This window comes from Cannabis sativa, chromosome X (genome assembly GCF_029168945.1).
Source record: "Cannabis sativa cultivar Pink pepper isolate KNU-18-1 chromosome X, ASM2916894v1, whole genome shotgun sequence".
Lineage (NCBI taxonomy): Eukaryota > Viridiplantae > Streptophyta > Magnoliopsida > Rosales > Cannabaceae > Cannabis > Cannabis sativa.
In genome coordinates, this window is record NC_083610.1 from 15,529,951 (window position 1) to 15,554,795 (window position 24,845).

The 24,845-nt window shown below is 36.7% G+C and overlaps 2 protein-coding genes across 2 annotated transcripts; one reads left to right on the forward strand and one right to left on the reverse strand.

Moving 5' to 3' along the window:
• The first annotated feature begins 12,942 nt into the window (after nt 1-12,942).
• Nucleotides 12,943-16,187, forward strand: LOC115703727 (ribosome-recycling factor, chloroplastic). Its single transcript, XM_030630962.2, has 11 exons — nt 12,943-13,206; nt 13,428-13,581; nt 13,818-13,887; nt 13,978-14,073; nt 14,505-14,602; nt 14,856-14,967; nt 15,101-15,142; nt 15,403-15,459; nt 15,575-15,625; nt 15,783-15,839; nt 16,013-16,187. The coding sequence occupies exons 1-11, from the start codon at nt 13,131-13,133 to the stop codon at nt 16,028-16,030; spliced, it is 831 nt and encodes a 276-aa protein (XP_030486822.1). The 5' UTR covers nt 12,943-13,130; the 3' UTR covers nt 16,031-16,187.
• Nucleotides 16,188-18,681: 2,494 nt separating this feature from the next.
• On the reverse strand, nt 18,682-20,843 carry LOC115703721 (fatty-acid-binding protein 1). Its single transcript, XM_030630956.2, has 4 exons — nt 20,298-20,843; nt 19,551-19,800; nt 19,265-19,356; nt 18,682-18,934 (listed from the first exon to the last, which is right to left on the reverse strand). Exons 1-4 carry the CDS (start codon nt 20,704-20,706, stop codon nt 18,795-18,797), a joined length of 891 nt encoding a protein of 296 aa, XP_030486816.2. The 5' UTR covers nt 20,707-20,843; the 3' UTR covers nt 18,682-18,794.
• Nucleotides 20,844-24,845: the final 4,002 nt, after the last annotated feature.

The window sequence follows — 24,845 nt, forward strand, 5'->3', positions numbered from 1 at the left end:
CGAAGTTGTCACTTGTGCTGGAAAATTCATCGGAGTTTACTGCCGACACCGGAAAGTCGCCGGAGTAGCCGTCGGTGCCGGAAAAGTCGCCGGAGTTGCTGCCGGCGCCGAAAAAGTCATCAGAATTAGCATTGTCGCTGGAAAAATCACCAAGAAACTAGTTTCTTGATGTTAGAAACCGGTTTCTTGGTGATTTTTCCGGTAATTTTACCGGTGACAATGCCAAGTCCGACGACTATTCTGGAGTTTGATGTCGGTCTTAGAAAAAGTTGCCGGAGTAGTTCCTGGTGTTGGAAAAATCGCCAGAGTTATTGCCGGCGTAAAAAAAGTCGTCAGAATTGGCATTGTCGCCAGCAAAATCATTAGAAAAATCACCAAGAAAGTGGTTTTTTTATCAAGAAACTGGTTTCTTCACCAAGAAAGTGGTTTCTTCATCAAGGAACTAATTTTGTTACACAACAATAATAAAGATTATGAAAACAAAACAAAAATGATATACACTGAAAAATAATTGAAACCAGTTTCATCAATCAACCAAATAGAGAAAAAAAAATACAAAAAAAATTACCAAGAAACCGAAAAAAAACCAGTTTCTTGGTGATTAGTCCGATAATTTTTCCGGTGACAATGCCAATTTTGACGAATTTCTCAGAGTTTCTTTGTCGGCATCGAAAAAGTCACGGAGTAGATGCTCGGTGTATTAGTCGTCGAGTTGCTACCAATGCTAGAAAATTCGTCATAATTGCCATTGTCGTCAGAAAAATTACCGGAAAAATTACCAAAAAACTGGTTTCTTCATCAAGAAACCAGAAACCAGTTTCTTGGTAATTTTTCCAGCGACTATGCCAATTCTGATGACTTTTCTGAAGTTTACTGTCGCTGCCGGAAAAGTCGCCGGAGTAGCTGCTAGCGTCAGAAAAGTCGTCAGAATTGGCATTGTCAACGAAAAAAATCACCAAGAAACCGGTTTCTTAGACTTCAAGAAACCGGTTTCTTGGTGATTTTTCAGTGATTTTTCCGGCAAAAATGCCAACTCCAACGAATTTTCCGGCGCCGGCAGCAACTCCGACGAATTTTCCGGCACCGACCGCTACTCCGGTGACTTTTCCGGCACCGGCAGCAAACTCCGGTGACTTTTCCGGCATCAATGACAAATAAAAATTCCTAAACAAATAAAAACATTAAATATGGGATTTAGAAACCTAATTACATATACATGGCATATCAAATACCATAAAAAAACCTAAAAATAAAAAAATACCATATAAATTGGCCAAACTTAAATGTGCCATATTTATCATAAGAACTTTTAAAATCCCATACTAAGTGTAATTTCCTAAAAAAAAAACAAGGCATTCAACGTACATACGAAACAGTAGAAAGATGGCAACCATTTCTGATGTCAGCTCAAATAAATAAATAAATGAAATGGATGATATAGGTTTAGATCGATAGATATGTAAGGCAAAATAAAAACAAATATAAGAATGAGACTAACGATCACCTCATATATAGTATATGGTTACCAGTTTTCTCCGTTGTAAGTGGTAACCAGCTACTAGTTTACGGGGAAAAATACCGTTGTCGTTCTTGTTAAAGTCACCACGGACTTTAATCCCTAGATTTTACTTGAATGGAAGACTAGTATTGGATTAAAATCTTGTAAAATCTTTAATGTGCTCGTGTGAACACAAGTGATTATTTTAATAATTGTGGGACATTAATATTAAAGTATCATAGTTTAAATGTATAGATACTTTGAGTGATGGGTTTAACTATCCTCTCAAATGAGAGAATGGTCTTCAACTATCCTCTCTTCCTAGAGTTTGGTCTTTTACCTTCCTCTAAGCCTAGCAACTCCTTTTTCTTTAGTTTTTCCTGTCTGTTTCCATTCGGTTTGCATCATTCTGTGTTTTTTTTCTGGTGTGTTTTAAATCCTCTAGTTTCTTAAGTTCCCATCTTTTCCTTGTCCTGGGTTTTGGTTTTTCCTTCTTGGGTTTTTCCTAGCCGTTTTGTCTTTTTGTCTCTTCTGTTGTGAGTTTGTTGAGAGTAGGGTGTGTGTTTCCTTTGACTCTCTGTCCTCGGTGTTGGTTTTGTGGGGTAGGGGGATCTGGTTTGGTGAGGGTTGGTGGAGTGTTGTTTGTTTGACTGTGCGGTTTTTTCTCTTGTCCTTTGTGGTTCTGATTTATGGAGCTAGTTAATGCTCTTTGTCCCCCTAATAAAGGCAAAAGTTTCTCTTGTCTTGAAGCTTCTGTCATCCTTTCTCCTAGCTCTTCATCTCTCAAGGCTCTCTCTTCTCTTTGTTTGTATAGCAAAGTGGTGGCACCCATGGTGGTTGATGCTAAGGCCTTAACTGAGGTTGTGACCAGTCGTTGGCTTAAGAAGGTGACTGTTTTTTCTCTTGTTGAAGAGTCATCTATGTTTAGCTGTTTTAAACTTGGTTTTGAAAGCGAAGAAGACAGTGAATGGGCTTTGGAGCAGGGGCCATGGTCTTTTAAAGGCTACACCTTTGCTCTTAGAAAGTGGATGCCTAGTGTTGAAGGACCAAGTCTGGTGGAGTGTTTAAGATTATGGGTATAGATTCATAATCTTCCTCAAGAATATTTCTCCGTGGCTAATGGAACGCTACTTGGCGCTACCATTGGTAAAGTCTGCTTGGTGGAGTTAGAAGAAGATAATCCGGCGTCTTGGAACCTATTTCTCAGGGTCCAAGTTGACTTCAATATTGAAAATCCTCTGGTGTCGGGATGCTTTTTCGACTTGGGTTCTGGAGTAAAAAGGTGGATTCAATTCAAATATGAGAAGATTGGTATCTTCTGTTATTTCTGTGGTCGGTTGGGCCACCAAAGGAAGGGTTGTTCTCTGTCAACTCCGGTCACCGTGGCTAATATTGATGATATTCCTTTTCCCATGTATGGCCCGTGGTTGTCGACCGCGTCAAGATATCACGATGTTTTTTCTAGTGGGGTGTGGACTCGGTTTCTCCGGCGGTGGCTCTTGAATGTGCTGGGCCGTCGTCTTTACCCCGGCCGGATGGAGCTAGGCTCGAGAAGGTTGGCTCGAGGCGCGAAGTGACTGTGACTAGTCGGGGTCTCCCTGGGAAAGGTCCAGTGATGCAGAGAAAAAAATGGACCCCCAAGAAAGTGACAGCGGAGAGAGAGATTGTACGAGGTATTTCTGGTTTTGGAAAAAAGATGAATAGGAATTTGAATTTTGGAAAAAGGCCTCCTGAAACTTTTCCTAGGGTAGAGCCTTTGACTATGGGAGATAATGTGAGTAACCCGTTGGGTATTTCAATTCCTAATAAGGAGGATGTCTCCTTGAAAAGTGTGCCACCTTTTGCTGTAAAGGAGAATTTGTCTTTTGTTCAGGGGCATGGGCCTTTTAAAAGAATGGGAAAAAAAGTATCTAGGCAAATTGAGAAAGGAGCTGTTGGTGGGCCTCCGTTAGTGGGCCGTGAGGTTGAAGCTCTTCAGGTTATGTTTCATGATGGGTTGTCTGGGCCGCCTGGGCCGAAGCCCATTTGTGTGCAAAAAGAGAAGAGGGGAAGTGATTTGGGGTGTGGGCCGGATGGGAAAGTTAATGGTGGGCCTGGTTGTTTGAACTCCAAGGAAGTGGGGCCTGGTGGGTCATTAATTGATTCAAATAATAAGCTTTTATTGAAGGGGTCTTTGAGGAAGGGGGCTGCGCTATTCCTGGACCTTTTACGGCAGTTGGGGTTGATGGTGGGCCGCCTCACTTGAGTGTTGGCCATGAGAGTGGTGTGATTAATGTTGTTGCACAGCAAGACTCTTTTATTGGTAGCTTGGTCGTACCCTCTTGTGATGAAGGAAAAGCTTTGTCTAAATTCTTTAAAGCTCAAGAGGAGTTACTTTATGACTTGTTAAATGCTAAAATACTACATATTTTATAGTGTAAAAATACAAAATAAAATTAATTCTTTATAATATTTTCATGAAATTAATACAATATATTTTTATATTGAAAATAATTTATTAAAGATTAATTTTATCTTTGTTTATAAATAATAATTAGTATTTATGGCATAATAGAGAAAAAAAAAATAAAAATTAAGAAAATACATTGTTTTTATTTAAAGAAATACAAATTAACTAGATTTTAAATAAATATTTTCATTAAAATTATTATGATATATTTCATGTTGAAAATATTTTGTTTGGATTTAATGTTGTTTGTGTTTGATTGAAAAAAAAAATAGCATTATTAAAAGAAAAGAAAAGAAATAAAAAAAATGACAAAAATAAAGGCCAAAGCTATAAAATTGGTATTTTTGAAGCCCAAAAGAGAGCACAAAAGGACAAAACCCCTATTGGCCCTCTTCTTCTTCCCCTGTCGACATCAGCGCCACGTGGCGATCGCCCATTGGCTTGGCAAAAGCAACAGGAGCAGCAGCTCCATTTGGCCCTCTCTCCCTCTTCACGCGCGCGTGAGGCACACGGCCTCACCCTAGCCGTGTGTGCGCCTCACGCCATGCCCCGCGAATGGGCATCGTTCGGTTCGTTTCCTTCAGCCACAAATGCAATTTTTCTCCTTTATTCTGCAGCCGACACGTGGCACTGACTCATCAAAGGCAGCCAATCCGACAGTGCCACGTGTCACTCTGAATTAACTTTTTTGTATTTATATTTTTACCCACATGCAATTTGCAATAAGTTTAATTGCGCATTAGTCCTTTTACCCTTCTATAAATAGAAGCTTATGTTTTTAGAATTCAGTTACAGTTTCAGAGTTTCAGACAGAAAAATTCAGAGAAAACGCTCAGTTAGTTTACCGCTTTTCTTAGTTAATTTTCTTATGGGTTTCTAAGTTCCCTTATTATTAAGGTGGACGATGAAACCTAGTGTATTTAATTAAGTATTTATTTTTATTTTGATTCTTAGTACAATATATGCTTATGATTTTCGCTTCTTAAAATAATTTTCTTTCATCTTTAATATCACGTATTTTTGATAGTTAGAAATTATTAATGCTTGGTTCTACATTTTATTAAAAATAATATTCTTTGATTTTTTGTATTTACATTAAATTGTTTCACATTTAATGCTTAGAAGTTATAATTTTAAAGCGAAGGAAAATCTATTTTTTTATTAGAAAATAATTGGTTTAATTACTGATTAAATGATGAGAATCAATATAAAGATAAATATTTTTATATACACTTAAGTGGATTCTGATCCCTTAATAATATCCCAAATATTACTGAAAATATTTGTTACTGTCATTTTTACTGTTTAAATACTTATTTTATTTTGTTACAAAAAACCTCACTATTTTCGAAACTAGGTTAGAGTTTTAATAGCTTAGATTAAATTAGTATTTTCTTCGATCTCACGCAATTCCCATGGGTTCGACCTCGTTCTTCACAATCTCCATACTACAATAAAGATTCGTGCGCTTGCGAGTTGATAAATGTAAAACGTACCATTTCGGTATACAACAAGACTTGAAACACTTTGGAAAGATAAATTTATATGAGATAAAGAGTTTGGGAGGTGACATTGGTGTGTTGACCACTTCGGAAACAAATGAAAGAACAACTCCCTTTAAGAAAAGGAAATTTGAAGGCTCCGCTTCTCTATGCACTAGACCTCACAAGACTATTAGAACTCATCCTGATGTGGTTCGAGATTTTCTATGGGACACTAAAGAGAAGGACCGGGAATCTAAGGTGATTTATGACGATCCATCAGAAGAAGCGTCTGACTCTATGAGCTGTAATGAAGGAATTATGAAGAACCCGCTGATTGGTTCCTTTGTCATTGAAGACTCTGGCTCCAGCTTATCGGTGTACTCGCAAAACCCTGTGGAGGAGAATGTCAAATCTCCTCCACAGGCGCCATGAGAGGGCTCGCCTGGAATTGTAGGGGGTTAGGGCAGACCTCTATAGTCTGTGAACTGAAGTCCCTGATCAGAGCGCGCTCTCCTGACTTTGTTTTTCTGACCGAGCTTAAAGTGGATGCGACTTCTCTGGTACGTATACTTAGATCCCTCCACTTTTATTTTAATATCAATGTACCATCTATTGGTATTGCTGGAGGTATTATTTTGGCTTGGAAAGTTGGCTTTAGTTTTGAATGTATTTCTTGTTCTCGAAATCATATATCTGGAATTGTTTACTCGGATCCCCCTTCCAATCCGTGGCTTCTCTCTTGTGTTTATGGCCCCCCTTACCTCAACGCTAAGAAAAAGTTTTGGGCGGAGTCAATGGCCCTTGGAGATAGGTTTGGGGGTCCTTGGCTAATTATAGGAGATACCAATTTTGTTCTCAGCAACTCAGAAAGAGAAGGTTCTTCAGGAAAGGACCATTTTATCCCTTTCATCTCTAATCTTGTTGATTCCAGAGGATTAATCAACCTGTGTATAAAAGGAGACAAGATGACTTGGGATAACCACAGGTCGAGGGCAGTCATGTGAAATCTGCTCTTGATAAAGGGATAGTTAATGGAGCGTGGATCCAAATGTTCCCTAAAGTTGTTATTTGCTCTTCCCAGACGAGCAACTCGGACCATAGACCTCTCTTCTTGGATACTAGTGGTCCTCCCCCTAGCTTCAAGAGATTTTTCAAGTTTGAGGAAGGATGGACGAGGGATGATAGAAGCAAATTCGTAGTTGCCAATGCTTGGCGCTCGGTAGCTCATTCTTGGGCTCCAGCCCGAATTTTCAAAAAGGTGGGTGCTACTAGGATTGCGCTTCTGAGTTGGAACAGAACGCAGTATGGTAGGATTGATTGGGTTATTAAAGACCTTGAAAAGCAACTGGATAGTATTCAGAGACTCCCAGCCGAAACCAGGGAGTGGAGGAAGGAATGTGAAATTCGGAAATCGCTGAATGAAATGTTGACCCGGAAAGAGCTTTACTGGAAGCAGCGAGCTAGGATTTCTTGGCTTAAGGAAGGCGATAGATGCTCAAAATTCTTTTTCCTTACGACAACAATTCGAGGAAGGAGAAATGCCATTGAGAGTATTTTGAACAAGAACAATGTTTGGATCACGGATAGAGATGCTATTGGCCGTGAATTTACCGACTTTTTCAAGAGTATCTTTGAGGGATCAGACATTGACTAGAGCCTGGATTGCAGTGGTTTGTTTAAGGGGAGGATGTCCCTTCAGGACCAGGAGGGGACTATTCTCTGCCCCTCTCGGGATGAAATAGAGAGTACCTTGTTTGCTATGAACAATCATAAGGCTCCGGGACCGGATGGAATGTCAGTACTCTTTTTCAAACATTATTGGGAGACTGTGGGAGATGATTTTTGTGAGGCAGTTTCTGATTTCTTCAGGAATGGTCATATGCATAAAGGAATAAATACTGCGAATGTAGTTCTTATCCCTAAGGTCCAGAATCTGAAGAGACCTAGTCAATTTAGACCCATTTCTCTTTGCAACATTCTTTATAAGGTCATATCCAAAATAATTGCAAATAGAATCAAACCAATATTGCCTTCTATAATATGCCCTACTCAAGCGGCTTTCGTTCCAGGAAGAAATATTCAAGATAATAATGTAATCGTTCTGGAGATCATCCACTCGTTTAAACGGAAGAAAGGTAGGGAGGGATTTTTTGCAATCAAAATTGATCTTGTTAAAGCTTATGACAGGCTTAGTTGGAGGTTCATTGACCACGTTTTGGATTGTGTTGGCTTCCCTCCGAAGCTGCGCTCTTGGATTTCGCAATGTATTTCCACCACAACACTTAACGTTTGCTTGAATGGGAGCCAGGTTGGAAAGATTACGCCGTCGTGTGGGCTACGCCAGGGCGATCCCCTCTCCCCTTACCTATTTATTTGTGCTGCAGAGGTTGTCTCGAGACTCTTGGAAAAAGCTTTGGGACAAAGAAATATCCATGGTATAAAACTCTGTAGGGGTGGGCCGACTATTACCCATCTTCTCTTTGCAGACGATCTCATCTTGGTGGGGAGGGCCAATCTAATTGAAGCTACTTGTGTTTGGAATTGCTTGGAGCGGTTTTGCTCTTGGTCTGGACAGAAAGTTAATAAACTTAAAACATCAATATTCTTTAGCAAAAACACCCCTGAGGGTATGAGGAGAAGGACAAAGGGAGCATTGGGCATACAATCACCAGATGGCACTATTAATTACATGGGTCTGCCCCTTTTCAGATTTAGGCAGAAGGATGCAGACTTTAACTTTATTCTGGATAATCTCACCTCTAAATTGCAGGGTTGGAAAGCTAAAACGTTATCGAAAGCAAGCCGAGTTACTCTTATCAAGTCTGTGGGTTTGTCGCTGCCTGTCTATGCTATGCAAACCACTAAGCTCTCGAGCAGTATGGTCACAAGGGTTGATGGTTTAGTCAGGGATTTCTGGTGGGGTTTTGAAAAAGGAAATCATGGTCTTCATCTAAAAGCTTGGGATAAGTTGTGTCTTCCCAAATCTTTGGGTGGACTAGGATTTAGGAAAACAAAGGAAATGAATCTGGCTTTTCTTGCCAAGTGGGGTTGGAATTTGCTGAAAGGCTCCCAATCTTTATGTTGCAAAATTTTGGAAGCCAAGTACCTAAAAGGGAAGAAGTTTCTCAATTGTAGCTACATGGATTCCGATTCCTGGTTCTAGAAAAATGTCGTCAAAGCCAAATCTATTTTAAGGAAGGGGGCTTGTAAATTGTAACAAATGGAAGGACGATTAGCATTTGGAGGGACCCCTGGATTCCTCACTTGCAAGGATTTACTCTGAAACCTAAGGGAGGGGTCTCAACTAATGATCTATGTGTTGATGACCTATTACTTGATAATGGAGATTGGAACATCCCAAAGCTAAATGGCTTATTTGATAAAGAAACAGTGTCTGCAATTGCTATAGGGGGAACACCCTCTGGACAAGGGGATGATAGATGGGTCTGGACACTGGATAGAAGTGGCCAGTTTACAAGCAAATCTGCTTATTTGTCTCAAGCTCTAGATAGAGCTCATCGTAGTGAGGTTGCCCCGGCACTTTGGAACAAGTTGTGGAACAGTAGAATATTGGAAAGGCATAAGATCCTTTGGTGGTGCATCCTTTCCAATGCGCTCCCAATTAGAGCTGTGATTAGTAAGCGGTTCCACATTGAGGATACCTGTCGCCCCTTGTGTGGCTTGGGGGAGGAATCCATGGAACACCTTTTCTTGTCCTGCGAAGTGGAGATGCACTTATGGCGTTCTTCACCTTGGGGCATCTACCCTATTTGCAATACTGGCATTCGAATGTGGGATTGGGTCAAATTTATCTGGAATCTAAATTCTAAGGGGATCCGAGTGGAAGAAGTTTTCCTGTATGCTTCTATTGTTGTCGAAACTATCTGGAAAGTGCGAAATGATTTAATACATAACAACTCTCAGCTGAATGTTTTGAAATGCATTGACCAGGTTTGTAATTCTTATGCAGAACTTCATGATACTCTCTTACCTTGCCCTTCTCCATCTTTGAGGGGCTCCTGGAGGCCGCCACCTCAAGATTGGATAAAATTGAATTGTGATGTAAGGGTGGGATCAGAAAGTATGTGCTTAGCGGTGGTAGCTAGAAACCATCTCGGTAGGTGGTTCGGATACACACGGATCGGTTGGACTTCTCAGATGCTTTGTGTGGAGAAGCAGTGGCTTGTTGTGCAGCGGTTTCTTTGGCTCTAGAGGAAGGTTTTAAGTTTGTTTTGATTGAGAGTGACTCGAGATTAGTTATCAATGCTCTCAATGGGACGGAGTCTCATTGGGCAATTGACAATTATATCTCATTTTGTGCTAAGTCATCTCCTGCTTTTATTTGTTGTAATTTTGAGTATGTTAGTAGAACTTGTAATTTTGCAGCCCATAATGTGGCAAATTGGGATTTTATTCACAAGTTGTATGGGATTATTCCGGTTTCTTCGGTTCCGGAGAACCTTTTATGTAATGACCGTGAGGTCCAACGTTATTTAGTAATGGTACGATTACGCTTATTTTCAAAAAAAAAAGATACTTTGAGTGATATTTTTAATTTATTGAGGAATTAAATTATAAATATTTAAAATTAATAACCTACATATGAGGTTATATAATGGTAGTAGTCCTAACGAAACAAGGGCAATTCTATTCTTAGTTTCTCTCATCAAGAGAAAAAATTAGAAAATTTAAATCTTGTTTTCTTGGAAGATCATTACTCAAAATCATCATCACTAAACCAATTATCTCCGTTAAGGAATTAAGGTACGCTTAAGCTATTCATGTTCTTTTTCTCTTTGAATGAACAAATACATTTTTTAGATCTATAGTTATACACTTATAAGAAAGAGAAATTTGCGGTAAAAGTCCTCATAAAGTTCAGTTTAATACAGATAAGTTCCCAACCTCCAAAAATAGCGTAATAGTCCTCAAAGTCATGTTTTTCATTTGTCCGTTAGTCCTAATTTTGACTGAGCAGTCTACTTTTTTAAAAGTACCACGTGTCAAAATATTATTGGTCCAAATTATCATTTTAATTAAAAAAAATATATAATTTAAAAATAATTTCTTTTTTTCTTTTTCTTTTTCTTTTCCTTTTTTTTTTCTTTTTCTTTCTTTTCTTCTTCGTCTTCTTCTTCTTCTCACTGCCAGAAACCCACCACCAACCCCAACCCTAAACTAGCACCACCATAACCACCCTCTCTCTCCTTAAGACCCCTTTCGACCACCGTCTGACCCACAGCTCCCACCAAGCACAAGGTGAAGAATCGCACTGGCTATGGCGGAGCTTCCTATATCAACGTCGATCTCAAGATAGTTCGTTCCTCTGTGGTAATTACAGTTCAATGCCTTACCTAATAAACAAGCGCTGTAATTCCCCCACCATTTTCTTCATGATCCATAGTCCTTTAACGATTCGATTCACGATCTTGAACAGTTGATTTCTAAATGCATCGTCACCGTTAACGAATCGGTAAAGAAGTGAACCAGGAGAGATAGGATCGTCTGTGGCGAAGTAAAACACAGCGCCGATGATTTTCCCCTCACGATAGCTGCCGCAGCTTTCGGATTCAACCTCTTGAACGGTTACTTGCAGGCTAGATCGGTATCTCATTACAGCGATTACGACGGAGATGAGTGGTTCTAGTGGAGATTCTTGGTGGGAGTTGTGGGTCAGACAAAACTTATAGTAATTGGCCATTTCCTTAAAGTAGGGATTCAAGGGTAGAGTTGAATGTTGTTTGGCATGAGGCCCTAACCACACATAAAATCCATCCACAGGGTTCGTCGCCAGCTACTCGGGACTAGGCAAGAATGCCTTAACCTTCTCGAGGATACCTTCCTCAAAAAGATTTTTTAATCTCTTGAAAGTGAGTATGGATGGAGGGGAGACCCATCGAGGACCTTTTTTCTTTGGTGCTCATGGGCTGGGCCTCCTTGTATTCCTCTTCAACATACTCTTGGCCCGCCCCCAAGATATCGCCTAGCTTGGAGACAGGTTCTCCGTCCTCATTGTAGCTGCCAAAAGGAAGTACTTAGGTTCCATCTTATTCTTCTTATCCTTCAATGTCAGAGGAGCCAGTAGGACAAACCTCGTCTTTATCTTCAATCTCTCAGACTTTAATGTAACCTGCTCTACTCCCGCCATTGCAAACAACCGAGCAAAATGGGGGTCAGACTCCAAAGCTTTCCTCGTGGTTTATTTTGTCCTTGCCATTATTCTATGCTTGGACGACAAATTCAATTCAGATGTGTGCCTTGCAACAATAATAACAATTTCTGGTATGACAGTATGCCTAGCCGATGGAGCTGGTTGACCTTCTAGTAATGTGTCAACAACACCAAGTTGGACCCTATACGTCCAGGAAGCGAAAGATAGTGTCTCTAACCTTTTTCTAGTTCCTAAATAGATCGATTGTACCCTTCTCCACTTATCTGGTCGGGATATTGATGATGTTGCACCATAGGCTCTGGAGATTCTGAAGGGTCACTACTGACCTCCCAATCTTCAAAACTTGAAGTTGAAGAGCTTTCACTAGACGAAGAGGAATCTGCACTGAGCCGAGGATGATTCTCGTAGAGAAAATAAAGAAGATCATGATTGATATGATGTTCACCTCCCCAAAATGCTCAGAGATCATTGTAAGAGCTTTTGAGAGAGAATAAATTATTCTCGCTCACAAGTCAATACGACAAAAAGGGGAGTAGGTTATTACCAACTTTAAGGTGTCGAACCTCTCTAAAATCTAGTATTTTCTTTACTTTAAAATATTTACTTTCTGTTATTTAATTATTCTCAATCGATTTATTTTAATTCATTGTCATTGGCTAAAAGCGAGGTCAACAAAGTCTATTTTTAATTTAACTTTTAAATAATTAATTAATTAATTAATTAACATGTGATCAACATATGTCTTTTAGTTGGCATCTTACAAATCTAGTTAGTACATAACAATGAAAAGGACTTTGAAATAGTAACAAAAAAGACTGCAACTGTAATTATAAATAGGTTAATTAGGATTTTTGCCCTTTGAACTTTGACATATACCAAATCATGCCTCCTAAACTTTTAAGGTCGTTAAAAATGCCCCTTGAACTATTGAGATTGTTGGATTTAAGGATTTTTGTCTAATTTCATTTAATTTTACTATTTCAGTGATTGTTTATGTACTAAACCATGCTCCGCAGGCTTTGACATGTACTAAATTATGGCCCCTGAACTTTCATCCATGTTAGACTTTCTTATGAAATTGGAAAAAAGTCCTTAAATCCAACAATCGCAATAATTCAAGGGACATTTTTAACGACCTTAAAAGTTCACGAGACATGATTTGATACATGTCAAAATTCAGAGGCAAAAATTCTAATTGGCCTTATAAATAGTAATGGTTTTTTATTTATTGAAGCGTTTATATATTACAATACATAATTTAAAACTCGAATTCAGAACCTCCAACACACACCCTCCAAGTTCAAGTGGTATAAATAATAAAGGTTTGGCTAATGTTTTTTTTTTTTTTTTTCTGAAATCCAATATTCGACAATGAGACGGGATACAAAATTCCGGTGTTTGGTTTTATTGAATTCTTGGACCCAAACAGACAGAACAAAAATTCTTATCCACAAGCCAAGCCAAGCCCGTTAATATTTTTCTCCGTCTTCCAAGGTCATCACTCCTACACTCAACACTGTAGCTCTCATGGCGACCTCCTTCTCTCCTGCAACTACCCTTAAACCCAAGCAAAACCCTCTTCAAATCATCCTCTCCTTTCGAGGTAGCCGAACCCTTAAACCTTATTTATTATCTCTTTTGAATTGGGGTTTTAGTGACAACAAATGAAATTTCCTTTTTTTCTTTCTTCTTTGCTTACTCTACTCCAAATGAATGAGTTTCGATAGCGTTTCCTTTTGAAATTTTGAGCAATTTAGGAAAAGTAACTGACTAGTCATTCGTTTTAGCTTCGTGGGTATGTCTATAACATTGTTTGTTTTGCAGATTCATCTGGTGGAGGACCGGTTTGCGCCAAATGTAGGCCGAAGAGAGTTAGTATTGTTACATGGAGCTCAGCCGCTAGCTACGTGAGACTTCAGGATGGTATTGCTAAGTTTTCTGGAAAGCCTATTCTTACCAAGCATGTGTCCAAAAGGAGGTAATTTCTATGGCATCAAACTTCGAGTTGCGTTCTTGTATGAAATAATAATGTTGTTTTAAGTATTGGATGTTCTATTTGTTTCATTGTTTAAAATGCTTCTTTTAAGTATAAACAAGTGTGAATGTGATTGGGTTCGTATTCTTAAAATTTATGATGTTTAGTATCCATTGTGTTTGTAGCTGCGTGGTCGGTTAAATTTGCATCTTTTTGTGTGGTTCTGTGTAAAATTTCAGAGGTGGCACTGTTAGAGCTGCTACAATTGAAGAAATAGAAGCAGAGAAATCGTCCATTGAGAAAGATGTTGTAAGTCATTTTGGCATGGTTGATTTGTTTAGTGGATATTCATTGTGCTATTACAAATACTTGTTGCTGACACTGCTATTTAATATTTAGAAAGAAAGGATGGAGAAGACGATTGAAACTGTGCGAACCAATTTCAATTCCATTAGGACAGGACGATCAAACCCATCCATGCTTGACAAAATTGAGGTATGACGATCAAACCCATCCATGCTTGACAAAATTGAGGTATGGATCACATTTGTGGTTCGTTATGTTAGTTTATTTTGGGTGCAGAAGAGTTTGTAATGTATGGAGGAGCATGAGGAGAAACATAGTTTTAACAAATGTTCTATTATGGTGCACACACACTCTTTTTGTTTGTATAATATGAAGACGCTGTATCAAAACTTAGTAATTTTTACAGCAGCCCTTATCTATCATTTTAGTGTATACTTACTGCAAGTTCATTTGCAAGTAACTTTTCTCCATAAAATGATTTATTAGAGCTTTTGGTCAACAGCTGTTTTAAGAGTCACTCATCTTTTCGTGTTATCATGATGTAGATCAATGGTGTTAACTGATGTTAGATTTTGTCCTTATATTTACTAAGAAATATCTCTTTATCGTTGCTTTTCTAGGTGGAGTACTATGGAACACCAGTTACCTTGAAGAGCATTGCTCAAATCAGTACTCCTGATGCAAGTTCCCTCATGATCCAGCCATATGACAAATCCAGGTATTCCACAGACATATATGTGTATAGTTTAAAAACAGTTGGAATTTCACAATACCAGCATATCATTCTAATTCTGCTTTTAGCAATAAATACATGCTTGCCATTGAGAAAAGGCGTGGATAGTTAATTTCCTTTCTCATTGTCATCTCAAAGCAAGAAAGCTTTTTGTATGACAATTGCATCATGTAAATCTATATGTAGGCTCTGTTATTATGTTTTATCTTTACAATTCTTGTAATCATCTATATTTCAGCTTGAAGGCTATAGAGAAAGCAATAGTCAGTTCTGATCTTGGAATGACACCAAACAATGATGGTGACGTTATAAGATTGTCCCTCCCACAATTAACATCAGACAGAAGGAAGGTACCTCCTCTTGATTAAAGATCTTCTTACACTATAATTACATGGTGCTTAGTTGGTTCTGCATCAATCTGAATTATTCTTATCATTTGACTCCTCCATGCATGCTTGACTTATTGCTGTTTTGTGAATCCAGGAATTGTCAAAAGTTGTAGCAAAACAGGCCGAGGAAGGAAAAGTAAGTTTACAAATTTTGTTTACTTTTAGAAAGTAAATGTTTTTAATTTGTTGTGAAATTAGTGTAATTGCCCAGCATCTTAAAATTTTTATGATTTGGGGTCAGGTTTAGTTTACTAACCATATGCTGTAAATCATACTCTCTTGTTAATTTTCCCTTTTCTATTTGTCTACATGGCTGTCATGATGAAACTTCTCCGTGCAACTTGAAATCTGTTAATTGCCTCAATTCTAAAGTCACACGTGTTCTTTATGCTGTAGGTGGCTTTGCGGAATATACGAAGGGATGCTCTAAAGGCCTATGAAAAACTTGAAAAGGTTTGAAGCGTTAGATTCCACCTTTGTTTCAGTTCTCCTTCCAGTATCTTGTACCTTCTTTTTTTTAACCTTTGACTAGGATCCTTTGTTATCTTGATTTCACACATTTATGCAGGAGAAAAAACTCTCTGAAGATAATGTGAAGGACTTGTCGAGTGATTTGCAGGTAACATGACATTTGTGTTGTTTCTCTCTATAGACTTCAATCTCTAGGGGTATCTATAGACTAGTAAAGAAAGAGGAATTCTTTCTTTTGTTATTTCTTTTCAAGTCATTTGTTTCATTTCCTCTTGCTAATTTTTCTACATTAATTTTTGGTGTAGAAACTGATAGATGAGTATATGAAGAAGATTGAGACCATTTTCAAACAGAAAGAGAAGGTACAAGGCTTACAATTATTGTTGTCCTGAGGGAATTTCAAATTTGAGCTATTCAATATCTACATTCCTTTGTTTTTAAGTCATCATACCATTTTGCTATTGGATTTGCCTACATATTAGGCATATTCAATTGTATTCATATATGAAGTCTATGTCTGTGCTTGTTTTTTCAGGAGTTGCTGAAAGTATAGTGTGATTGCCAATAAAGATGTAAATGCTTGAGCTTTGGCTGGTGAACTTGGAACTGGCCCCTAATTTTTTTATTTGCCAATTACTTGTATTATTACCTGCTTGTTGTACTGGATTAAGAAAGAGATCTCTTTCCAAAGGTGAAACCCCTTTCATTCATTTTGTTTATGAGATATATAAGCTAGTTCGGCATAGTGATTTTTTTTTAGGAAAAAACTTGTTATTATAAATTAGTTTGATAAGTACAACAACAGTTCATAGGTGGAGGAATACAATCTGATCAAAAGCAAGCTTCATCCACCCTTAAAGTAAACTTAGCCAAACCGTGAGCAGCTAATACGTTTGACATGAAATACATTCACATTTTAAACAAAATAAAAAATCCATACCCCATTAGAATTATTTAATTCTACCATACAAAAAGTAAATCCTTAAATATTTCTTATAATTTCTGTAATTTCTACATTTTAAAATCCATTACTTTTGAGTTTTTTATTAATGAAAAAGAGAAATTTGATTTTTTATACATAGGGGGAAATTTTTTTCCTAAACTTAAAATACCTAATATTGGTAAGATAAGTCAACAAATCATATATTCCTAAATTACCCCATCATTGAAAACATCTCTCTCTCTCTCTCTCTCTCTCTCTCTCTCTCTCTCTCTCTCTCTCTCTCTCTCTCTCTCTCTCTCTCTCTCTCTCTCTCAAAACCATCATCACTGACTTCTCGGCTGCTATTCCATATACCACGAACAATTGAGGACCGATGAACAATCCATCACCGGCAGCAATGTCTAAGGTGAGTTTTTCTTTTCAATATTTTCATACAATTTTTAGTGTTTAGATTTATGGATTTATTGATTTATGGTAGAAATCGATTGATTTGTTGCAATGTTCTGTGAAATTCGCTAGTTAGGGTTAGATTTAGGATTTTTTGGATTTATTGAGTGAAATCTGGATTTCAGGTCGGGCCCGATGCATGCCTGATGGATGCCCGATGGATGTACGATGGTCTGTGTCAAATAAAAGTCTGGAGGTTGAAGAGAAATGGCCGATTTTGGCCCACTATAGGCTTGATGTTGCCCCGATATGCCTCCAAATATTTGGTCCGATAGTAGGCCTAATATAGGACGATTTATGGGCCGATGCATTTTTAATTTTTTACATTTTGGTATAATATGCATGTAGGTCCGATAGAGGACGATAAGGCTCGATAGCTTCTTTTGTGATCAAAATATGCATGTAGGTCTGATACACACCCGATTGTGGCCCGATAGTTAAAGCATTTTTTTTTTTGTATTTTGTCTGATTCTGGTCCAATAAGGCTTGATAATGTGCAGCAGGATTTCTTACTTGATTTCTTGTGTCTTTTTTCCAGAATTCAAGACCGCCACGACTTATAATTCTAATCTCAGAGCATTACACAGGCCGTGTCACTTGGTGTGACGGAAGTTATTACTATCCAAAAATTAAGGCAAAATTTGATGAATTCCAAAGTATGGGATAAGGTGAAGGAATCACCTTTTAAATAAATTCTTCGAGAGGAAACTACTAATCTTTTTTGGGACATTAATCCATCAGTTATTCATCCACAAGATCATATATGAGAAGCCAGACGAGGTACACTTTTATTTTGCAAAGAAGAGATGCAGATTCAGTCGGATCGAGTTTGCGTTAGTAGCGAGATTGATCTTGTTACTGAGGCCTATAGAACAAGAAATTGAAGAGAGAAAATTTGAATTAGTTGATAGTCGAGTACTTCAACAACGAAGCAAGAAATAAAATGTTGTTGCTAGGAGTAGTGTTAAGGATGAATTCAGAGTAGTAACAAATGGATTATGTGAGCTAATTTGGATACAACAAATTATGGAGGAATTAAAGCTATCTTTGGAGCTTCCAATGAGACTATATTGTGATAATAAGGTTGCCATCAATATCACTAATAATCTAGTCCAACATAACTAAAGAAAGCATCTTGAGATTGATCCTCATAAAGCTCGGGGAAATTTTGTTTGTTTGCCTTTTGTACCAACATCTTTACAAGCGGTATACATTTTTACAAAGGGATTGTTCAAAACAATCTTTGAATCTTGTGTTAGCAAATTGGGATTGATTGATATCTTCCATCCAACTTGAGTGGGAGTGTAGTAAAATACAAATTTAATTTAGAATTAATTAGGAAAATATATATTTTTTTTTTAAATAAATACTATCTTGAATTTTGTATTTTACAAAAATTATTTATTGAACTTTTTATTTTATTAAATGATAAATCAAACCCTATATTTTCTAACTGATACTATATAAACAATACTTAATAATAACCTAATATGAAAGTTTTATAAAAAAAAAAATATAAATTTGTTTGTGCTATAAATTGTCTTCAGTTGATTATACTAAAAAAAAAATTATTAAAAATTTAACTCAATATCGAAAAATGAATATTAAATCAATAACTTTTATAAAATAGTCAAAATAATATTAACCCTATATTTTTTTCATTAAGTTTCATGAAATTACTCGTTACTTACATGCAACTTTCTAGAAATAGATTGTATTATTATTTCCTTGTATATTTTTCTCCTAGCTGTTAGTCTCCTTTGTATTCTATATATACCATATATTTTATACCAGTGTATATTCAGAGTTCAATATCAATAAAGAAAATAAATTTCTTCTTCCAAAACTTCTAAAAAGAATTCTTGAAACCTTATTCTGTAATCTACAAATTTCATTAAAATTTCAATCAATTTATAGTAACTTTCCCCTATTCCTGAAGGAGTGAGGCTACATTGTGCTTGACATCTTCTTTGGCTTGTTTATCAAATGGATCTTCACCAATATAAAGATCCAGAATCGACTTACACAGGAGTTTGCTCTGGATACTTCCCACCTCTTTCCCATCAACTGAAAAAAAAAAAACAAAGTGTTAACAAGAACCAAAACTAAATGACTAGTGTTTAAACTCCGGATATACTCCAGGCCCCATCCACATTAAATTTCCATTTTTTGTATAGATTTCTCTTTTTCTAATCTTTTCAATCAATTAGAAAAGGCTTTATATCCTGAAACCATATCTTCAAATTCATAAAAGGTCATTGGTTTAAGAGTTGGTGTTGCGTGTACGCATTCTAAAATGTATACAGCTATCACTTCCTGAGGGTGAAAATTCTCACATATCATGAAACCATCTAAAAATGAAGGAGCTAATGCATAAGGAAGTTTAAGGAATCATACTTGTCGTTCGAAGTACATAGCCCCGTTCCCTTGCCAGTTCGATCACAGATCCTCGTGGTATCTTATATTCATCTTTGAACTGAGAAGTGAACCTGCAATTTGTTTTTGGTATTAAGCTGTTGTTAAACTTACACCAAATGATACTCATGACTTGTATAAACAATTGTCAGCTGTAACTGCAACTTAACAAGATTGAGACTCTTCAAAGATTTGAATTTTTCATAAATTGTCGGCTTATGAAATTATTATTCTTTTCATACCATAAATGTGGTTAATAAAGATTTACCTTTGAAGAAGTTCTTTATTATCAGGTCCCCCAAACTTTTGCAGTCTGCTTCCCACTGATTCCTCAAAAGCATTTCGTACAGATCGAATGCTCAATTTGCTGTACATTATTTGAAGCCTAACAGTCATGCTTATATCATTCTCTATGAGATCATCAGTAAACTCTTTGCTTTCCTTGATTTCAGAACTAGACAATTTCTTGTACTTCTCCCCCAACATTTTCTTCACCTCATTATTATCAGCATAAACACCTGTTTATAAGCAAAACTGAACTTATACATATAATATGTATACTTATCATTATGCTAAACTCTACAATCTGTAAAAAGCAAAGAGCTTGATCACTTGCCTTAACCTCATGTGTCATAATTAATTCAAGCACAGACTAAATAGTAAATATTCTCAACAAAGACTCAAATTTTCATTTTCATCACAAACAATTCACAATACACATAAAACAAATCTCAGGTTACTCTGCCATTGTTTTACAAATTCACACTATGAACTATGAAGCAACTATTCTCTCCACTTTATACTAATGAGCATAATGTGGTCAGCATCACTAAACATATCAGTAATTTTATCACAATTTAGCTTACTATAATGTACAAAATAAAATAGAATTGCAAAGCAAAATTGTTTTAAACCAACATTTCAATTTTCCATGCAGCACATAAGCATCATCAATATCATATATATATATATATATGCTAATTTTGATCGTAATGAGAAAGAATTTAAAAGATACCAAATGCGTAAACATCGATGTTCTTTAACCCCAAAACGCTCTTTCGCCTTAACCCAATTCCCAAAAGTTTCCGAGAATCAGCTAGGATGGAAGGGAACGATACCCCAGTCCGAGAATGAACGACTGGATCCGCAGAGTTGGCTAGAGAGAGTGAGCCCCAAAGAGGTAACGAACGATTAGCGAAGAAAAAATTTAGCGCTTCTTGGAGAAAAGGGTGTTTTGGGTTTGGAGTAGCGCCAGTGTCTTTGGTGGAAGCTGAGGCGGCTGCGGTGGCAGCAATGGTGGCGACGGCGGCCGTGGCAGCGACGGTGACAGCGAGAGTGGAGGCACGAAAGGGTGGTGAGTTAGGGGAAGGAAGGGTTGAGGTTGAGGACTGAGAAAACGAAAATGGGAATCGTAGTGAAACCATGGCGTTAGTTTCTATACCGAGGCTGAGACTGAGAGCTGGACTGCCTATATTTATTCAGAGGGTATAATCGTGGCATTTTAAAAATAAAAAATAATTATATATATTAGTGTATAATTTTAGACTATGTTTGGTGGGAGGGAGGTAGAGCAGGATGGATTGAGGGAGAAGTTAGAGACGATGGGAGTAAGAGGGATGGAGAAAATTGTTAATTTTTTTTTTTTGGTATTGTTTGGTATTAGAAATCGAGAAAAAATTGATTAGTTAAATTATAAAATTGTCATTTTTAAAAATAAAATTTTATTATTTTTTTAAGGGTAGTTATTATATTTTGTAAAATGTATTTTATCTTTTTCTACAATTTTTCTAAATTTGGAGAGATTAAATTTTGAAGGTTTAGATTGAGAATGTCTCTTTCTATCTCTCTTCTCTCTCATTCTCTCTTCCCAAACAAGTGATTTAATCTCTCCTTCTAATAAAACAAAATAAGCATAGGTTAATTTTCTTTTCAGTACACAGATGCGTAACCGAATTATTTTTAAATTATAAAATTTATATAAATAATATTAAATGATAAATGACGTATTTTAAAGGTAAAATTGTAATGTAGATGTAACATTTATGATAATATAAAAGAATAGAAAGAATAGTATTGGTACAATTGTAATTAGGTTACTTAGTAATTTTTCCCTTCGAACTTTGATATGTACTAAATCGTGCCCCTTGAACTTTTTTTTTGCCGTTAAAAATTCTCCCCGAACTATTGAGATTGTTAAATTTAAGAACTTTTGTCTAATTTCATTTAATTTTACTGTTTCAGTGATTGTTTATCTACTAAACCATGCCCCCCAGACTTTTGATATCTACCAAATCATGCCCCTCAAACTTTGATATGTACTAAATCATGCCTCTTGAACTTTCATTCATGTTAGAATTATCCATTACTTGTTTAAACTAACATTAGATTGTCATCACTAGTGTCATCTAAGTTATAACAGGGTGGGTTCCCAGAAACCCTCCTACTACGATGAGATACTGTGACTTTCTATATAGGAGAATTATATTCTTCAATTATTATGACTCACGTCGATACAATAGAGGCATTAGAATCATATTTTATAGTTATAGAAATTGATGAAACACTTATGGAGTTAATCGAATAGTATAGTTAAATTGAGGGCATAATGGATTACACCTATCTCAAACTAAATGCACCATTGATCTCTTGAAAAAGACCAACATGATCAATACTAAACCATGTCCCACACCTATGAATCAAAGCAACAAATTAAGCCTTCAAGATAGTGTTGGTTTTGAACATCAAGCTCTCTATCAAAGTGTAATAAACCCCCTACAATATCTCACACTTAGTAAACCAAATATCATAAATTAAGTCAATTCCTTCAAGCCTCTACTTAAAATTATTGGACTGCTTGAAAGAAAATACTTCACTATCTTGCAAGCATAATTGGAGAAGGAATCTCATTTACTTGTGTATCTCAATTAACCATTGAAGGCTACAACAACTCAGATTGAGCAAGCTCTCTTGATGACAAGACATCTACAACAAGCTATTGCATTTATTTTGGAAATAACTTGGTAAGCTGGAGCTCTCGAAAACAAAAATAAGTGGCTCATTCTAGCACTAAAGCTGAATATAGAGCTCTAGCTATGACATATAAAGAAGTAGTATGGCTGCAATCCCTACTCTTGGAACTTGGAATTGAACACAATAGACACAATCTAGTTTTCCATTCACGAACAAAGTGCACAGAGATCGATGTGCATTTCATAAGAGATAAGGTTCTGAGAAAAGAGTTGATGTTAGATATATATCAATAGATAAGCATATCGCAGACATCCATACAAAGTACCTCAACATTTCACAATTTCATTATCTGAAGAACAACCTGGTGGATCTGTTGAAAATAAGGATATCTCTCAATTAGAAATTGTTGAGGAGCATGATCAACAATATGACAGCTAGCAATATAACAACTAGCAAATGATTTGTAATGATTTTGTAAAGTCCTTTTTTGGCAAGTTAGGTGACAAAATAATTTTTCCTTTTTATGGTAAGATTGCTATGCATTCATTTTCGAAATCTTACCTCTTTTATTCGGTTATTAGTTGCCATTTTCCTTGTTTGGAAAGTTACACTTTCAGCTGAACTTTCCTTTGTTGAAAACTTCTCAAAAGAAAAGGAATTCTCTTTTGGAAAGTTGTCTTTTTTAGGGAAACTTTGTTTATTGCCTTTTCCTTATTGATTTCGATTGTATCTTGATACAATCAGAATATCTAATCTGTTTTTGGCAGGAATCAAGCTTTGAAAGAAGATCGGACCCGATTTTAGTAAGTTTCCCGTTTCTGGGCAGATCTGCTTCGTCAGCATCCGAATCTGATGTAGCAGATCGTGTTTCTTTTGGAAAGTTTTTGTACAGCTGCTAATTCGAACTTGTGGTTGCCTCTTTGGTTTCTATGATCTATAAATAGAGCCTAGAGAGCAACCATTCGAATTACCTCTTCCATTATTCATTTTTTGCATTTATCTTTTGAGAGAAGAGAGTCTTTCTTTGTTTTGTGAGAGCCTAGTTGTTCATCTAGGTTCTAGTTGTTCTATTTCTGTTCTTACTCTATTCTAGAGGTTGTGAAGAACTACTTGACTGAACAAGAGATTGGTCTTCGGGAGAAGACTTGATAAAGCCTTACTTCGGGAGGAAGTAAGCACTTGGTCTTCGGGAGAAGACTTGTTAAAGCCTTACTTCGGGAGGAAGTAAGCACTCACACTTCAAAGACGAAGGGAGTTCGGGCTTGAAGGTGTTTCAAGAAGTCAGATTCATAAAGTGGATTACAAAGGATTGCGACAATACTTTAGAGGGAGTCTAAACTTGTTTAAGTCAATTGTCTTTGTAATTTTGATACTTTATTAATTGATTTCATTCTCTGGGCGTGGCCCCGTGGACTAGGAGTGTTCGGGAGAACACTGATACCACGTACAAATCTCTTGTGTCAAGTTATTTATTTTTCTGCAAATATTTTATATTACTGTTCGATTTCTTTGTAGCGAATTTCTTTATTCTGTTGCTGCAAACGCTTACAGTTTTTATATTTTCGTATATACAACTGACATTTGCAAAAACACGGTTTTTCACTTGGTATCAGAGCAGGACACTAAACTCTTAGTGTGGTCCTATAACGTTTTTGTTAGAATGTCATTTTTTGCAGAAGGAAGTTCTATTTCTAGACCACCGTTGCTTAATGACTCTAACTATCCTTATTGGAAAGTTAGAATGAGGGCCTTCATCAAATCTCAAGATGAGAAGGCGTGGGAATGGTTCTATCAGGTTGGTCTCCTCCAGTTGAGATAGATTCTTCAGGTAATACTACTATAAAATCTGAACTGGAATGGTCTATTGAAGATGATAAACTATCTGCCTATAATAGCAAAGCTTTGCACGCTATCTTTAATGGTGTAGGTGAGGGTTACATTAAACTTATATCATCTTGTGTTTCTGCTAAGGAAGCTTGGGAGATTCTTCAAACTCAGTTTGAAGGAACTTCTGATGTGAAAAGATCTAGATTTATCATGCTTCAAACTAAATTTGATGAGCTTAGAATGTCTGATAATGAAACTTTAACTGAATTCTATGAAAAATTATCTGACATTGCTAATGAATATTTTGCTCTTGGAGAAAAGCTTGATGATTCTGTTCTTGTGAGAAAAATTGTTAGAGTTGTTCCAGAAAGGTTTGATACTAAACTGTTGGCAATGGAGGAAGCTAAAGATTTTAGCACTATGAAAGTGGAAGAATTGATGGGTTCCTTACGTACTTTTGAATTAAATCAACAGATTAAACAAAAGGACAAACCCAAATCTATTGCTGATAAAGGTAAAAGTATTGCTTTGAAAGTTGCTGATAATGAAAATACTGATAGTGAATGTGATGATGAGATTGCTTTATTAACTAAGAATTTTCAGAAATATATGAAAAAGATGGGAAATAAAAAGAATATTTCGAAAGGTTCAAAAGGTAATACTTTCATTAAACCATCTGTCTCTAACAAAAAGGGAATTCAGTGCAGGGAATGTGAAGGTTTTGGGCATATTCAAGCTGAGTGTGCAAACACTTTGAAAAAGAATA